We start from the raw sequence: 18,416 nt of genomic DNA, 5'->3' as shown, positions 1-18,416 counted from the left end.
AGCTGTGTATTTCTTCTGCTGTCATTACTTCAGCTTCTATAAGTACCCATCCCTTCTACTAATTTGCTGCTTCTAACTTTCCATGTGGACTCGGAAATCAGAAAATTAAGTTTATTAGACTTGAGAGTCCTTCTATTTAGTAAATTACAAAAACTATAATTTGCATTTTCTTGTCTGTTTACTGGTCTTTATCTTCTATCTAATGCTCAATGATATTTGGGTACAAAATAACACACCTTCAATTTATGTGTATAGCACAAACCCTCATAAATTTTTTATTGAAAAGATCTGACTTTTCTTTAAATAATTGTTTCTTTAAAGATTATCTTTGGTTCCCAACACAATATTATATTAGGATCCTATTTCATGCTTACAGAATAGTGACTCAAACATTATATTTAAAATAAATTTCACAGAGAAATAGAGGTTAAACAATTCAGAAAAAAGCACAAAGAATAATAAGTAAACACAAACCTCTCCACTCGGGCTATTCTTTGTAATCCATTAAGTGATACAGAAAATATGCTATAATAACAGTATTGAATCACACAGGAAATAAGTTTAAATGGCTCAAAAGAAAAGGACTTCATTAAAAGTAATACAGGGTAGAAAACACAGGACATTTTTCTGCCATATAGCTTGTATGTAGTTTTCATTTCTTAAAATATTAGCCATAAATTAAAGATATGACTTATAATTTAAAAAGAAAAATTAAGTACAAAACAAGAGATCAACAGAAAATGACTTAGTTTGAACTTAAAACATATTTCCTGTCTCAGTAATCACAAACCATTATTGATGAAATTCAGTTATAACCAAAGAACTTGATTAATGATGACAGGGCATATGAAAACAATCACTTGTTATGTGACTAAAAAAGATAAGTTATATGACATACTACTGCCAAAATAACGTTAAAATCCCTGTCACTTAATTGATGTTAATAAAAAATGTTTTTCCTATTAGCATTATGTAAGATACTAGGGAATCAGATATTTTTTATTTTTACTAATGAGTTTCACAACGGCACACTTAGACTATCTCTAGTTTATTTCTACATTTAATCATTTTCTTCTACTTTAATTTTATACCACTGAATTAATAAGGTTAAAGGACAGGCTACATTGTGTAGCATAACTAACTGGCCTTGAATAGTCACAGCAGCACTAGTAAGCATTTACTGTGTGCCAGGCACTGTTATAAGCATTTTCGTGTATTAACTGCCTAGTCCTCACAACAACCCTATGAGATAGATACTATAATCATCTTGTTCTAAGATGAGGAAGCTGAGGTTTATAAGTAGATTTCCTAGAGTCACAACAGTGGAGCCCACATATTAACAAAGGTATTTGACTCCATGTCACTAAACTAGATTACCTCCTATTTTAGAGTACTTTATTTTAGTACTTTAAAGTATATTTCCTGAATTCCATCTCTCCACACTACCACCACCACCTACCTTAAAATAAAACGAAAAGAAATTGGTTATCCACACCTTCATATTCTTCAGGACAAAATCTATCTATGGCTTATGCCTAGGTATATGAATGGCCAAGCAGTAACATGATTGGTTGACAGGTTTCAGTAGTACAGTATGTAAGGGAGGACAGCCCAGAAACATTTCTTCTAAATTGTCAGACAGTGCTATAACAGGTAATGTTAACATAAACAAATATCTTTAAACAGTATTTGAGAGTCTCTGTAATTTTTAAATAATGAGAACCAAAACAAATCCCCTCCCACCACCTCCAAACTTTCAAAAAGCCCAAATAAACTCCCAACAAAACCCCTATATTTAGTTATGATAAAAACCAATTTAAAAACTCCCAACACATTTAAGTGCTTTAGTTTTGCTCTTATTTGTATTCTAAACCCAGTGAAGCTCAAATAAAAATAGCCTGTGCAATGCCTTCCCTAGGCAAAAAAAAAAGTTTTTAAACAGCACACAGACTATTACATTTCTTCCACCAAAGAAGATATTTTTATTTCATTATTTCTTATTAACATTTAATGGAGTTATTTAAATAAATAAAAAGAAATGCGTACAAACAAAAGAAAACAAAAGCTAGAGCCTGGAAAAACGAGGGCTAATACAGCTTAAAGAACAGCACTGAAAAGCAAATAACACCTTTCAAGTAACTTTTCCTAAAAAACAGTACCCATGAAAAGGAAATGACATTTCAAATATAAAGGTATGAATTTACTACATACTTTTGTACATATTTTTTCAGTATTTACTTTTCAGCAATATTCAGAACAGTAATATTTTTCTACCATAGCATGTTCACTTAAAATTCATTTTGATAACTTTAAAAATTAAGCTATATTTTAAAATCCAGTGGTTTCCTGCATACTGTGAACATACCTGATATAATTTGTGTGAGAAATCACTACAAGCATTACAGGTTGTTTACAAAAAAAGAGAACTATATCCAGGTCAAACACTCGAGAGAATTTAATTACTCTATTGTCACCAAATGGTTATAACCACTTCAGATATAGTTAGTTCTCAATATTTAGGTTTGATAAACTACATTTTTCTTCAGGTACTAGATAATTTCTTTATGTTCCCATTAGAAATAATCTGGCTAGAAACTTCACCCAAAAAAAATCTAGGAAAATGTTTACCACAACATGGACTTTTAAAATACTTTGGGTGATATTAACATCTTTGAGAAAAAGCATATATTCATATGTTTCAGAATGTTTGTACAAACAAAATCCAGCTTAACTTTTAATAAGTGACTGAACATTACTATATCAAACAGACTATAAACTTTAAAGACAGAAGCATAAATAAAGAGAATGGGGGTAGAGGCTAAAAAAACTAAGGTACTAACAACAAAAGACCTGATTTTTCTGATTCTATTCAAGAAGCAGATTCCATAAAAACCAGAACCAAATAAACAAACTATCTTGGACAGAAGAAAACAGCAAAATAACAACTCTGAAATAAAGAGGTCAACACACACACTGACAGAATATAAAATCACCTATCCAAATTTGCACAATTCTCCAAAAACCTGAAATAAATAAGCTATTACTTTAACCAGAACACCATCACTGTTATTATGGAGGCATCTTACATCAATTAATGGATACCAAATGCCAATATAAACTACACATCTGAATTTAATAAACTTTAAGAATAACGTGTGAAATTATAGGAAAAAAATAGTATTTTCCTAACACCTGAACCTTGAGTAAGCAAGAAATAAAACCAAAGATACAGACTTAAAAAAAGAACCACAATTCTCAATGTACATAATCAGATTTAAAGCAATATTTGGAAAACTCTTATATAACAGGCTGAGTGATCTAACTTTGAAAGTTCAGTGTCATGTACTGTATAAGAGATGACTGAAACTGGTTTGGTGCCCTTAAATAACTACATATTTTATTGTTGCTATTGTTATAAAAAGGAAGAGGGCTAATTTTTATTATTCCCAGCAAAATATTAACAGGTGGCAACTGGCTTAGAAACTGGTGTTCTTGACACCATCAAGAACAAATTGACATATTCAAGTATTGCAACCAAAAAAATACGTTCTTGGGGTTCATACCAAAACCTTTTCTAAGATAACCACCTACTTCTCCATTCAAGAAAGCTTATTTTAATAACACAGTGGAAGGGGTAATATTAACAGAAGCATATTTTAGTAAGTACTACTCTAATTAATAGTATGAAAAAGCAGTGACTCTTAGAGAAATCTCTTCTTACAGTTCACTTACCTCCACTGACTGCATCTTGCTCTTCCCCTTCAGGAAATGCGACCTGGTTTGGCAAGCTATTCCTAGATCGAGTGACTGTCTCTAACTGGGAAGCCCGTCCTAATAAAGATAGCTCATCTAGCACCTCTCCCTCTTTGGCCTCAAGATCTGATTTTGAAGTGGTTAAGGGCTTGATACTTTCAGGTGCCATTAACCTGTTTGAGTCATTCAAACATGCTACTGTGCCACTGTCCAGGCTCAACACTCGGGCACGAGTCTTGGCACTATTTGTGCTAGAAGTCCGTCGTGTTGCACGCTTTTTGCTGGTTCCTTCAGGAACCAAATGAGCTTTGTGTGTGTGTTCAGAGTCTGTGCCCCTTTCTTTATGAGTGTGTTTGGTCTTTAAAGCACTGTATCTGCCCTCAGGAGACTGACAGGAATGAGAAGTAGTGCTAGATGAGCTATCACTGCTGAACTGGTGAGCAGACTGAACACTTGATGCTCTACTCAAGTCACTTTGATCACTAGAGTCTTCGTCATGACAAAATATAGCACTGTGTGGCTTGGTGCCAGAAACTCCTCGAAAGCAAACATAGTCCCTATGCCGGCTTGAATCAAAACTGCTAGCCCGTTTTTTTCCTGTCCGTCTCCTGCCTGACTTGTGGGCAGAAGCTGTCCGATGGATTACGCTAGAAGATTTAGGTCGAACATCCCCTTCCTTTTGCTTTCCACCAACATCTTTACACACTTTGGAATCCACAGAAACAGCTGACTTATCACTCTTCTCTTCTTTGTTTTCCGGAGTGTTCCCAGGTGGTCTGTCCCCTTGGGAAGTAAATTCATTTGCATGGGGATTTTTATTGGCTTCTTCAGATGCAGAGGGGCTGAGACCTCTCTGGTTGTGCACCTCTTCAGAGGGGGTGGGGTCCTTGGCCTCATGAACCTCACTGTTGGTACTCGCTTCCATGGCAATCTTTTCACTGCTAGTCCTTTTGTCACTGGCACAGCTATTCTTCTCCTCTGGGCCTGCACAGCACTCCTTTTTCCTCCCACTTTTTGTTCCTGCTTTAGGAGACTCCTCATGCTCTGACAAGACGCTCTCTACATGAGTTGAGCTGGTCTGCTCACTTTTATAGCTGCTGACAGTACTGTTAGTGTCCCGGTCCATTCCACTACAGTAGCTTTCTGTTGACCCACTACTCCGTGTGCTCAGGCTCCTCAAGCTGTCCATGCTTTTTTCTGCTTTCAAAGGTTTGCTCTTCCCACTTTTTGTGGGTGGCTGAGAAGTGTTGATTTTCAAGTCACCAGCAAGCTGAAATTCCCCAGATAAACCAGAATTTTCCACCAAGGATTCTTTGGATCCAGAAAGAGGTTTGGAAGATTCTAACTCACTAACTGGATCTAACCCACGTCTTTGCTGATAAAGGGGAAAATCATTCATTGAAGTGTCTGGAAAAGCTACAGCAGAGCTAGAAGTCCGTGGTACACCTCGCGGCCGGTGGTCTTTTCTATAAGAGTGTGAGTGTAAAGGTACAAGAGAAGCTACTTCTGTGTCACAGGCACTGGACAGAGACTGATCAACATGGTGGTGGTGCTGGTTATGACTTGGCAGGCTCACTTTGTCACTGAAGTCCCTTGGCAAGTCCTGTCCACAAGAGGATAAGGAAGGCTGAATAGAGATGAAGGAGTCATTGGAGACAAGACGAAAGAGCTTCCGATCAGTTGCCAAATCTGTTTCAAACACATGTTTGGAAATGTTAAAATAAATGTATGATCTGCTTTTCTACTGTTTCACAATGGAAAGAATTCACTGCATACAGTAAATCAAGTATAAACAATTTCTCAAGTAGTTCACCAAAGAGCTGCTTTCTGTTTCACAGCTGCACAAAGAAAGCATTCTACTCACGAACTGAACTGAACTGAACTTCCAAACTTTGAGTTCTTCAATTGGCCTCAGAAAGAGTTCTATAGACTATCAACAATAAAATAAGAGGCAACAAAGGATTATACTTAAAATAGGCCTGGATTTCTAGGCAAGCTCTGTCTACAACTTACTAACTTGGTAACTTTGGGTTACCCCCTGTAAATCTGTTTCCTTATTTGTAAAACGGGACATCAACTTCACTGAGTCATAGGCAAGGAAATAACTGAGCTAATAACATATATTGCTTGACACAATGCCGTCACAATTAAAGGTGGCTATCATTATTTTACCTAACACAATATTAAAATCCTTTCAAAAAGCTAACACAATTATTTTACAAATCAAGAAAACCTAGAGTAATCAGAAACAAACCAACAAAAATAGGCTGACCAATGCCCAAACAAGATATAATGATGTTAAGACATCCTCTTGCTGTTCAGAATGGTAAAAACAGCAATAATTACAGAGTAAAATATTGAATTTTTATCTTTCATTATTGGTATAGCAATTATAAAATACTTCATGAAAAAAATACTTATATTCTTGTATCTGTAAGATCACTGCTTTAACCCTCCATCCAGACCAGTGATTAGTGACTTATCATACATACTATATATATAAATGTAAATATAGATATAAATCAATGCACCTACCTACCTACCTACATTGTAATTTATCTTGGAATATAGCTTGACAACCAAACTGCAAAATAGCTGATTTTTAAATATATGTTTTGCCAGACAAGGACATTTGAACCTGCTGTTAGTTCAATAAAAATAAAAATTATTGTCTTATTTGTCATAGATGGATAGACGAAGTAAAATAATAGATTCTATAGTAAATCTGAGTCTTCCCAGTAGAATCTCAATGACCAAAGTAGACATTTCTCCCTAAGATTAAAAGAAAGGAATGAGTTATTAAAAATGTTTATGTACTTTTTAAAAATCTAAATGTAGATTTTGCTATGATTAATTAATTAAAAACTCACGGATAGCCTCTGGAGTGTACCATAAAAATTGGAGTTTATAAATGTCCAATTATACTTTATCTTACGTTTTAAAGTTTTCAAGGTAAGTAAAACCCATGTTCTCTATTATTTTCCCAACACAGCTGCTACAGTGGTTGGGTTCTTATATCTTCTAAATATCAAAATTTAAAAGCTAGCATTGTATTTTTTGTAGTATTAAATTATATAGAGATATAATTAAATAGAGATATAGTTATTTCTAAAAACTCTATATCTCTAATAAAGCAACTATCAGTTGGTGTGATATTCACATTTCAAGGATATGAATTTTACAGAAAACTTAGCGACTCTGAGCAAGAAGTTGAAAATCACTAAATCTAAGATAACAAAAGATTTTTTAAATGCTAATGATCAAAACCAACTTCCTTCTGAGGAATTGATAAAACAGAAATGTAAGTATTTCATTTTAAAAGACACAGCCAAACTTACTTTAATACATGCACTTTTTTCAATACTGCTAAACAAATATACCACAAAAGGTTAAATTTTGTCAGAAAAAATTTAGGTGGTTTCAGGAAATTTTCAAGTAAATACATTTTTTCTTACTGTTACCCATATGAAAAAAATTATATCAAAGTTAAGAGGCTCAAATCAACACAAAGAGATACTATTTTTCATCAAATCAAACTTTTTTTAAACAATTGTTATTAGTGGCATTTAGAATAAGAAAGGCATACTGCTCATGGTGGTACCAACTGGTGTAACCTTCTTAAAGCAATCTCGCAATATGGCCAAGGAACTTGAAAAGGTATTCTTAAATTGAAGGTAAGAAATCGTTGCTAAAGGATAGAGTCAAATATGCGTCCAAGGTTTTAGCACAAAGTTGTTCATGTCATGTTATTATAAAAGTTCTTAAAACAGAAAAGTATAACAATGTCCTATAAATAATGGTTGAAAATGTAGTCCACTAATAATTTCATACACAAAAAAAATTTTCAAAGATTATGTAATAATATGAGAAAATAATTCAGTGAAAAAGGTAGCACTGGCCAGGTGCAATGGCTCATGCCTGTAATCCCAGTACTTTGGGAGGCCAAGGCAGATGGATCATGAGGTCAGGAGTTCGAGATCAGCCTGGCCAACGTGGTGAAACCCCGTCTCTACTAAAAATAGAAAAATTAGCCGGGTGTGGTGGTGGGTGCCTGTAATCCCAGCTACTTGAGAGGGTGAAGCAGGAGAATTGCTTGAACCCGGGAGGCGAATGTTGCAGTGAGTTGAGATTTCACCACTGCACTCCAGCCTGGGCAACAGAGCAAGACTCAGTTTCAAAAAAAAAAAAAAAATCCAGTTCTGTAAGTTTAAATGAATGCTAATAGAATACGTGCATATATTTTTATAAATGTGAAAAGGGATATACCACAGTTAGCCATAAAAAGAAATAACATCCTGATACATGCTAGAATAAGGTAAGTGAAAGAAGCCAGACACATTAAAAAAAACATATAATTGTGTTTATATGAAATGTCCAGAATAGGCAAATTCATAGAAACAGAAAGTAAACTGGAGGTTGTCAGGGGCTGCTTGAAGAGGAAATGGGGAGTGTAATGGGTGCAGGTTTCTTTCTGCGTAATGAAAATGTTCTTGATTTAGATAGTGGTGATGGATGCATAATATTCTAAAAACCACTGAATTATATCAAAGCAAAAAAATATGAAAAAAAGTGATATGCAAAAAGAAGTTTCTCAGTGGCAGAGGTATAAATTTTTTCTTCATACTTAACTATATTTTCTAAAGTTAACATATATATTACTTTTATAAACAAAAATTGTACCTTCTTTCTCTCTCTGATCATCCCCATCGATTATGGATAATAATCAATTATACAAACATGCTGTTATTTCTCTTACAACCTCTTACAAAATCGAAATCCCTCCTTTATCTTTACTTCTCCTGCTTGCTATCATCTTTACAAAAATTCACTGAAAGAGTTGTCTATATTCATTGTCTGATTCTTCCCCTCCAATTCTCTCTTTGTATTCCAATTTAACTCCCCTAAGACTGTGCTTATCAAGGTCACCGACACCCTCTACACTGTTCAATCCAATGGTCAGGTCTCAGTCTTCACGTCACCTGACCTATAAGCAGCACGTGATGAAGGTGGCCAGTCCATTCTCCTTGATCACACGGGGATAACAGTCTTGCTTTTCCTTTGATCTCACTAATTGTTCCTACTCAGTCTCCTGGACTTCTTAAACTAAAGAGGCACAGGGTTCAGATCTTAAAACTTTTCACTTTTTCTTTTCTTCTCTTCTTTTGAGACAGAGTCTTGCTCTGTCACTCAGGCTGGAGTGCAGTGGTGCAATCATGGCTCACTGCAGTCTTGATCTCCCAGGCTCAAGCAATCCTCCTGCCTCAGCCTCTCAAGTAGCTGGGCCACAGGTGCACAGCACCACACCCATGTAATTTTTTACAGTTTTTCTTAGAGACAGGGTTTCACCATGTTGCCCAGGCTGGTACTGAACTCCTGGCCTCAAGCAACCCTCCCACCTTGGCCTCTCAAAGTGCTGGGATTACAGGTGTGAGCATGGCACCCAGCTAGAACTTTTCACTTTTCTACCTATACCCCTCTTTGTAAATCTCATCCAGTTCTCTATCCCCATGACAAACCAAAATTCAAAAATACCTGTAACTAGTTCCTCTACCTTCTACCCAGCCCTCATATTCACATGGGTCTGAAGTTCTGATCTTGGAAAGGGAAGACATGAGCAAGAGGTAGGGAAACTGTAGATTATCTTAGAAGTGAAAAAGTTGAAGATACACCCCAATATCCTGTTTTCCCCCAGTTATCCTGAATCAGGTGACAAAATGAGTGTCAACTAATCAACTAACTGTTAACCAACTAACTAAAGGCCATTGTCCTGTAAATCCAAACCACAGGAGTAAGAGTCCCAAATGGTATTAAAGCCAGCATGAACATTTGCCACTAGGTGGCGCCAAACCACAGCTAGGAAAAGGGATTTGGATCAAGAAGTCAGGCCACAGAAACCCCAAGCAGCTAACAAGTATACTTGCCCTGATACTTCATCAACTTCATAATACCCAACCCCTTAACTGATATGACTGATTTTTGTTGTTTTTATTTATCCACTGACAACTCCTGAATCTAAAACCCCCAACCCAGACCTCTTATCTGAAATCTGGACCTATCTACTCATTGCTGTATACAGGTCTAACAGCACCTGATATGCCCTGAACTGAACTCCCTAACTTACCCTCCATGCTCTCCCCACCCCGAATCTGCTCCTCCTCAGTCTTCCCCGCTTCAGGTGGCAGGCCCCCATCCTCCCTGATGCTTAACTCAAAAGCCTTTGAGTCATCCATGACCACTACTTCTCTCACACAGTATATCCAAATCCATAACCTATCTTTTTAGTATCTTACACACACACAGTCAGACTACTTCTCACTACTCTGATCTGTGCTCTGGATTGCTGCAATCATCTGCTAAGTGAGCTCCTGCTTCAACTTTTGCCCCTTTTAAAATATTCCTCAAAATAGGAGCCAGAGTGATTCCGCCGAAATGAAATACAACCCTTTAGCAGTTCCTCATCTCACTCAGAATTAAAATTAGCACACTTAAGATGGCTTACAAAACTCCATACTGTTTGGCCCTTCACTTACTCTGAGCCAGCCACAATATTTCTCAAACTTGACAGGCATGCTCCCGCTTTGGGGCTTTGCCCTTGTTGTTCCCTCTGCGTGGAGGGGGCCCCTCCCCTCAGATATCCTGAGAGCTCACTCCTCCTTCTTCAGGTCTTTGCTCTCAGAGAGGCTTGCCCTCAACTGCTCTATTTAAAATTAAAGTTTCCCTAGTCCCCACCAATCCCTATCTTCTGTCTCTACTTACTATAGTATATGTTGATTTCTACCGGTATGATTCCATATTAATAGTATGGAAGCCACATGAGAGTGGAACTTTTTGTCTTTTTGTTCACTGATTTACTTCCAGTACTTAAAACAGTGCCAAGAGTACTCAACAATATTTTTTAAATGTTAAATATATGGAAAAATGTTGCATGATAAAAGCAAGTTTTAAAACTATATGAAAGTAGTATAGTATAGATTTTAAAAAGCCTAATTCAAAACCAGATTTGGATTATAGGACTGTCACTTTGTAGCTGCGTGACTTTGAGCAAGTTTCTTATAACTTCTCTCTAAGCAGTAACATGTTCATCTGTAAAGTGAGAATAATAACAGTACCAATTTCAAACGTTTATAGTGAAGATTAACTGGGTAAATGCATATAAAATGCTTAGAAAAGGACTTAAACCAGGGGTTGACAAACTAAGCCCCATGAAGCCAAATCCAGCCCTCAAACTTGTTTCTGTAAACCAAATTTTAGGCTGGCACAGCCATGCCCACTATTTATGTATTGTTTATGACTCCTTTCACTCTACAGTGGCAGAGTTGAGTAGCTAAGTAGCAAGAGAGACCACATGGCCTACAAAGCTATTTGGTCCTTCACAGAAAAGTATGCCAACCCCAAACTTGACCAATAGTATGCACCCAGTGAATGTTAGACATCACTGTCTATGTTAATATATAGTTGCAAGGGTAGATCTGTGTGTATATAATTCCCAACCTACCAGACTATAAAAATCTTGTTTGTATATGGTACTTTCCAGATATAAAATAAGATATATAATCCCTAAACGCAAGGGCACCAACCCCTCTAAGATTATTATCTAGTTGTTGAGACACTGTGATGGTCTCATATTATAGAAAAGGATATTGTACTTCTCAAAGAAATTGATATTGACTGATTGATTGGTTGACTGATTGAGAGAGAGAGAAAAGGTCTCCCTCTGTTGCCCAGGCTGGAGTGCAGTGGCACTATCACAGCTTACTGCTACCTCAGCCTCCTGGGATCAAGCGATCCTCCCACCTCAGCCTCCCAAGTAGCTGAGACTATAGGCACATACCATCATGCCTGGCTAAATTTTTTTATTATTTTTTGTAGAGACAGGCATCTCACTATGTTACCCAGGCTGGATTCAAACTCCTGGACTCAAGCAATCCTCCTGTCTTGGCCTCCCAAAATGCTGGGGTTACAGGCATCAGCCACCACAGCCAGTTGATTCACCTTTAATTTTCTTTTTAAGTTTCCATACCACACAGTACGTACATACATATGTACGTACCTATGTATGTGTGTTTGTTTATTTATTTGAGTGTCACCCAGGCTGGAGTGCAGTCACATGATCTCGGCTCACTACAACCTCTGCCTCTCAGGTTCAAGCAATTCTCGTGCCTCAGCCTCCTGAGTAACTAGGATTACAGGTATGCACCACTATCCTGGATAATTTTTGTATTTTTAGTAGAGACAGGGTTTCGCCATGTTGCCCAGGCTGGTCTCAAACTCCACCCACCTCAGCCTCCCAAAGTGCTGGGATTACAGGCATGAGCCACTGTGCCCCGCCCACACAGTACATGTAAAGGTCTTTTCGGTTTTAGGAATGAGGTATAAGGTTAGATAAGAGAGTCCACAGAAGCAAAGAAACAATGAGAGGGTACGGTAACTCAAAAAAAGGAGAGAGTTACAATAATAAACTTAAAATTCCAACGGTAACAAAACATGCTTGTAAGAAATCAACCTGGGAAAAATATTAAATGAATGGGCAAATGTCATAATTTAGTTATCCGTTTGTAGCCTCATAAACAAGTTTCATAATTAAGAATAAAAAATTTGTCAGCCTGTCTGCCCATCAAACATCACCCGTAGGTTAATAAAAATAACAGGGTTATAACACGGTGGCAATAGTGAGAAAAGTTTCTAACCTAGTTCTGGTTCAGGTTCTGATTACAGAACTTTGGAAAATCTCCATTAGAAAATGGGGATGACATATCTGTTGCTTTATGTTTGAAAATTAGAAATCAAACATGAAAATGTGAGTTTAAAAAGACTCAATAAAATTCAAAATATTTATTTACAATTGAGTTGAAGAAAAAAAATCACAAATAGCCAAAATTTCTATTAACAATCTGCTACAGGAAGTTACCATGTTGGTAATAGATGCACGGTTTCTCAGTAGGTCCAACAGCAAGTTATTTCTCTGTGATATGGTTTGGCTATTTGTCCCCCTCCGAATTTCATGTGGATCACCAATGTTAGACGTGGGGCCTGGTGGGAGGTGTTTGAGTCATGAGGGTGGATCCTTCATGAATGGCTTGCTGCCACCTCTGCAGTAATGAGTGAATTCTCAGTTTATTAGTTCACACAAGAGCTGACTGTTTAACAGAGCAGGCATGGCACCCCTCCCCTCTCTCTTCTCATCCTCTCTCACCATGTGACATGCCAGCTCCCCTTCCCCTTCCACCATGATTGGAAGCTTCCTGAGGTTCTCACCAGAAGCAGATGCTGGCACCATGCTTCTTGTACAGCCTGAAGAACCGTAAGCCAAATATACCTCTTTTCTTTACAAGTTACCCAGTCTCAGGTATTTCTTTATAGCAATGCACATGAACTAAGACACTACATCAAAACTTATTGCTGTTTTTGCAGTTGGCAGGAGATGAAGCAGCTGGCATTTAGAGATTGTACCGAAGGAAAGTAACAGTTTTACATATTACATACTAGGTTATCCCTAAGCTGGGCTACTTGGTCTGACCAACTAAAAGAATAGCAGATTCTTATCTCCCATCTCATATTCACTCTGGGGCATATGCTCATAGAATTTCTCCATATTTATCTGGCAGAACATGTATAACTGAGTTCCAGTAAGCTAAAAGCCTGTATAACTCTGTATTACTACTATCCCAGTAACATTTTATATTAATGTTTCCTTAAATACCATATTAAATTGTTATAAACTCCTGCCAGATTGTACACAGTATATTCTACAAATTAACTCTGATCACCACAGTATATGACATCATGGTAAAGTATAATGTTCTTACCTTGTTCTTCACTTCCTTCCTTACAAAGACTAGAACTTTGGCCCAGACTTAAACTGATATCATCAGAAGTCTTGGCAGTGTCTGTATCTCCTACAAAGTTAAGAGAAACATGTGAGGACCTTACATTAACAGTAAGGCTGTAGTGTGGCCCAACCAAGGAAGTATTAATACATCAAGGAGTACTGATGTCTATCAACTAAAGCAATTTTTGTGTATCAAAGATTACAATAATGGAAGATGCACTGAACTAACAGGAAGTATCATGGACTATCAGAGCATTTAATTATTCTCACAGAACTACAAACCAAACAATATAACATGGAAAGCTTCAAAATGTAAACTAATCAAACTATTTCTTTAAAAACAAGTGGATTTTTAAAAGGAATGCAAATTACATAACTCGAACCAACATGAATTTCCTTCCCAGGGAAAATTAGTAACCTAAAAAACTGTAGGGTAAAAACAATATGAATTATCTGAATAGATCAAACAGCAGAAAATAACTTACTTTTTTTGTTGTTTCATTTGTGCCCATATTCAAAGGTTTCACATCAAATTATTTAGTTTTCCATGAACCCCACTAAAACCCACAAAAGTGTTTTCCCTCTAAGGCAAGGAAGTTTCTTGTAGATCAAAACTTATGTAATTCATGCAATGTAATGTAAGTGGTCACTTTTGTGAAATTTGGATGATGAAAGAGAACACAATTTAAGTCAAGCAACCTTTAATAAGATAAATAATTTTATCTATAAAATAATTTCAAGAATGATTTTTTTCATTAAATGTGAATGTATAATACTGTTACCTTCACTACAACCAAAATGAAAGGGAAAGTCAGGGGCAACTTTTAAGTTAGATCACACCTACCTTTAATAGTTGCTGCTGTTCCAAGACGCGAGGAACCAGATCCAATCTGAAAATATGACATGAAGTAAGTAAAACTAATTAAAATGCTAGCTATGTCATTATCAATACAGACTAGCAAGATTATCAAACAAAATTATATGACCAAAACATGTTATTGGTCACTTTTATCAATATTAAAAGATACTTGTTGGACAAGCTCTATTGGAGCCACTTAACCTGTTGGCTGTGGCACAGGCTGCACTTGTCTTACTGATGTGCAGAGCTACCCAATCCCTCTGTGTGCTCAGGACTGATGGAGCCCCACCAAAAGCCAGATCCTCCAATCTCCAGCAACTCATGTCACACAACTATCACTGTTATACTACACCATGATATGTTCATGTTATAAACAAAAGCAAAACCAGGCTTTATGTCTACCTGAAATACATTTAGACTTCTTAGGGTATAAAAGGAAGGTTTGGCAGACAAACATTAACATATGCTACCAAGTGCAACATTAAGTCTTACCATCAAATTGTTAGTGTATCATTATGTACCTTCTTTAGTTGGAGACAAAAAGTACTTCTTCATAGACAGAACATTAAAAAATAAATCAATAAAAGTCTAAGGCATCCATGAAAAAGGAATTTTTAGCACAAACTGTAAGGAGAAAATTAAAACCTGATTGTTGAGCTTTTAGTGCTTATATTCAAGATAGTTTAACACTTTCCTAAAATTTCACAGCCATTATTTATTATACTACCATGAAAATAATATAAATAAGTACTACAAATTCCACATTAAGGAAATCAAAGATAACATAACAGTTACTAAATCAGCAAGTCTCAGCAACTCTTCCTATAACTCGTTTCCATGGATTCTAAGAAGAAAACAGTCAAGCAAAGTTAGCATTGTAAAATAAAATTAAGAACATTCATATAATACTTTATACTTTACTAAAGTAGTCTTCCTCTTCATTGGTTTGATTTAGTTAGGTGTATATCACAAAAAATACACTCAAAATATAGGTTAATGTTGACTCTGAAGGGGCATGAGGGCCTTTCTTGATCTGGATGGCAACTGAATGGGTGCACACAGATGTAAAAATTTACTTAGCTGTACACTGAAGGTATGTACTATGCTGTATAAGTTACATGCCAGTGAAAAAGTAAATAAAAATAAGCATACATATATAGGTTGAAACTACAAATAAACTCTTGAATTAGTCAATAAAAAATAAGCTTTGTAATAATTTTGAACTATTTTATTAAGCTTGGTTCTTCTAGTTTTTCCTAATTTCTGCTTTCAATTAGCCATAAAAGACATTGCAATTTGCCAGCAAGAAAAAACCAAAAAAGCATTTTATCACAAAAGAAAGTTTCATTCTTACACCTGCTACATAAGTTACAGAATTAACATATGCTATTTTTCTACTAGAATTAAACAAAACTTCCTAGACAGAAATTTAAAAACAAACAAGAAAACAAAAACACCATTTTATGGATACCCATCTAGGAATTTAAACTTAAAAAAAAAAAAATTTAATATGGATATGGTAGTCATTTGCTCAGAAGCTCACAAAGTATTCCCTTTCTCCTTCTTTAACAATCTCCCTATTTTGTTCCAAAATTAGTCATACACCTTCTGATATATGAGAAGTGGGCCCAGTCCCCGGTCTAGAGGTAGGTGTATGAACTAGTTCTGGTGAATGAACGTGTGGGAGAATGTACTGGAGGGCTTCAGGAAAACGTCTTTGTGTGTCTGAGAAGAAAGTCATCAAGGAAAATCTCTGTCCCACACTACTGCTTGCTTCCTAACTTTTCAAACAGGGTCTTGATTGAAGCTTCTGTGCTCATCCTGCAACCCTGAGGAAAAAGCCTAGAGAACTGCAGAGATGCCAATCCAGAGGCCTAACATTAGGCTGCTAAATAAATGTCACACAATCACCTCCAGATTTAGGTGAAAAACAACTATTTCTTTAAGTCACTATTAGTTGAGTATTCTACTACTTGCTGACAAAAACATTCTTAACAGGTATAATAGAGTAGTTACATTTTATTCTTCATACTTTTCTGCATTATACTTCCCCTCAAAATATCTAAAAATCATGACTATTTACATGTGAAACAACAGGGCGTCCAGAATATAAACTATAGTACATCCAAATGCAATGCATTCCCCAAAGTATCACTGTAGAAAAACACTTAATGATATTAATGTTCATGATACAATCAATTATGACATTACGTATTATTTTAATTTTCCTGTTTACCCTCACTTGTTAAATTTCCTAAAAATGAAAATTTAAAAATTAAGAAAAAATAGTATATTTCTACACCTGGGGGTGAAGTTTTTTATTTAAGTGCTTTGCATAAACTAAAATATTCCACTGTTTCTTCTCTATGACAAGTGCCATAGGAAGGATTATGGATACCAGGGAAGAAAGGTTACTTCTAACTAGAGAGCATATCAGGCAAGGCCACCTCCACCAAGAAGCTATGCCTGTCTCTCCAGCTGGAAACAATTACTTTATCCTATGAAATCATTAGCTCTTCTTCTGTACCATTCCTACAGCAATTTTTACTTCGGTTTTTTGTTTGTTTGTTTGTTTGTTTGTTTGTTTGTTTTTTGAGACAGAGTCTCGCTCTGTTGCCCAGGCTGGAGTGCAGTGGTGCCATCTCAGCTCACTGCAACCTCCACCTCCCAAGTTCAAGCTATTCTCCTGCCTCGGCCTCCTGGGTAGCTGGGACTACGGGTGCATGCCACCACGCCCAGCTAATTTTTTGTATTTTTAGTAGACACAGGGTTTCACCATATTAGCCAGGCTGGTCTTGATCTCCTGACCTCGTGATCCACCTGCCTCGGCCTCCCAAAGTGCTGAGATTACAGGCATAAGTCACCACGCCTGGCCCCTTGGTAAATATATCACATCTTTATCTTTGGTTACTTATATCACATCTACTATAAGATCACAATCTCTTTCAGTATAAGACCCACTCCCCAACTCACACTAAGTAGAATGCCTTGAATACTATTGGGCACTAAAATATTTGAAGGTAGAAAAGTGACAAAAGGAAAGAGAAGGAGGTAAGGAGAGGATGAAGGTGGAGAAAAGAAAGAATGGAAATGCAGGGTAGAAGATGAAAGGGAAAAAGGCAGAGGTGAAGGAAAGAATGGTAACAATGACTGCAATGTAGCTACTATGGTCAGCGGGTTCACGGTTTAGTACACAAGAAATTCACATAAAATACGATAATGCGTAGCAGTATCTTACACATTGTATAATAAAACACATACAAGAAACAACAGTATGTCTATAACGGTAACATCTCCAGCAATCTGCACACAGTCAGACTCTACCTCCTCACTTCAGCTTCTCTAAAGGGTAAGAATAATTATGGCACCATTTATTTTGTCATAAACATTATAAAATGAAAACACTAAAATCCAAGTAGCACAATAACGTCCAATATTTGCCCATTTTTATTAAAAAGTTATTATTTTAAGTAAAAGGTATGCTGTGTGTTTAACAACATGCACACATGCTTTAATCACAGTCAATAAGGGACTCCCTCCCTAAAACAAACAGGCAAGTTCCAACAGACAGGATGCCAAGGTCACAGGATCCAAAAGTGCCTGGCCATTGCTGGCCCTTCCATCTGTCCTATTACAAAAAGGAAAAAAGGTCTCCAAAAGATGATTGGAGAAATCTAGGCTTACTTTCTGGGGGTCTGATACTACCTACATTTGTCAATAAGAAGAAAGCCCAGGGTTAACTAAGAAAACAAAACATGCAGCCATATTCAAGAATTGAGTTATTTCATTCTATAAAAAGAAACCGAGAGAAACACAAGGCCAACAAAAAAAAAAAAAAAAAAAAAAAACAGGATCAAGGATAGTAACCCTTGCCTTCAAAAAGGCATTGTAAAATTTGTAACAAAAAGTATCAATCTAAGGCTGAGCATGGTGGCTCACATCTGTAATCCCAGCACTTTGGGAGGCTGAGGTGGG

The 18,416-nt window shown here is 36.5% G+C and overlaps 1 protein-coding gene across 5 annotated transcripts in view; it reads right to left on the bottom strand.

Annotated features, from left to right (window-relative positions):
* The window catches only part of PCNX1 (pecanex 1), a 211,017-nt gene that overhangs the window by 140,448 nt on the left and 52,153 nt on the right, over positions 1-18,416 (bottom strand). For all 5 annotated transcript variants that reach the window (XM_015143998.3, XM_015143994.3, XM_015143993.3 and 2 more), the window contains 3 exon segments: positions 14,427-14,472; positions 13,560-13,649; positions 3,733-5,442 (listed from right to left, as the gene is read on the bottom strand). In XM_015143998.3, coding sequence (XP_014999484.1) covers positions 3,733-5,442; positions 13,560-13,649; positions 14,427-14,472 — 1,846 coding nt within the window.

Source organism: Macaca mulatta, chromosome 7 (assembly GCF_049350105.2).
Source record: "Macaca mulatta isolate MMU2019108-1 chromosome 7, T2T-MMU8v2.0, whole genome shotgun sequence".
NCBI classification, from domain to species: Eukaryota; Metazoa; Chordata; class Mammalia; order Primates; family Cercopithecidae; genus Macaca; species Macaca mulatta.
The sequence above is the reverse complement of the archived record's forward strand: the minus strand, read 5'-3'. Positions and strand labels throughout refer to the sequence as shown.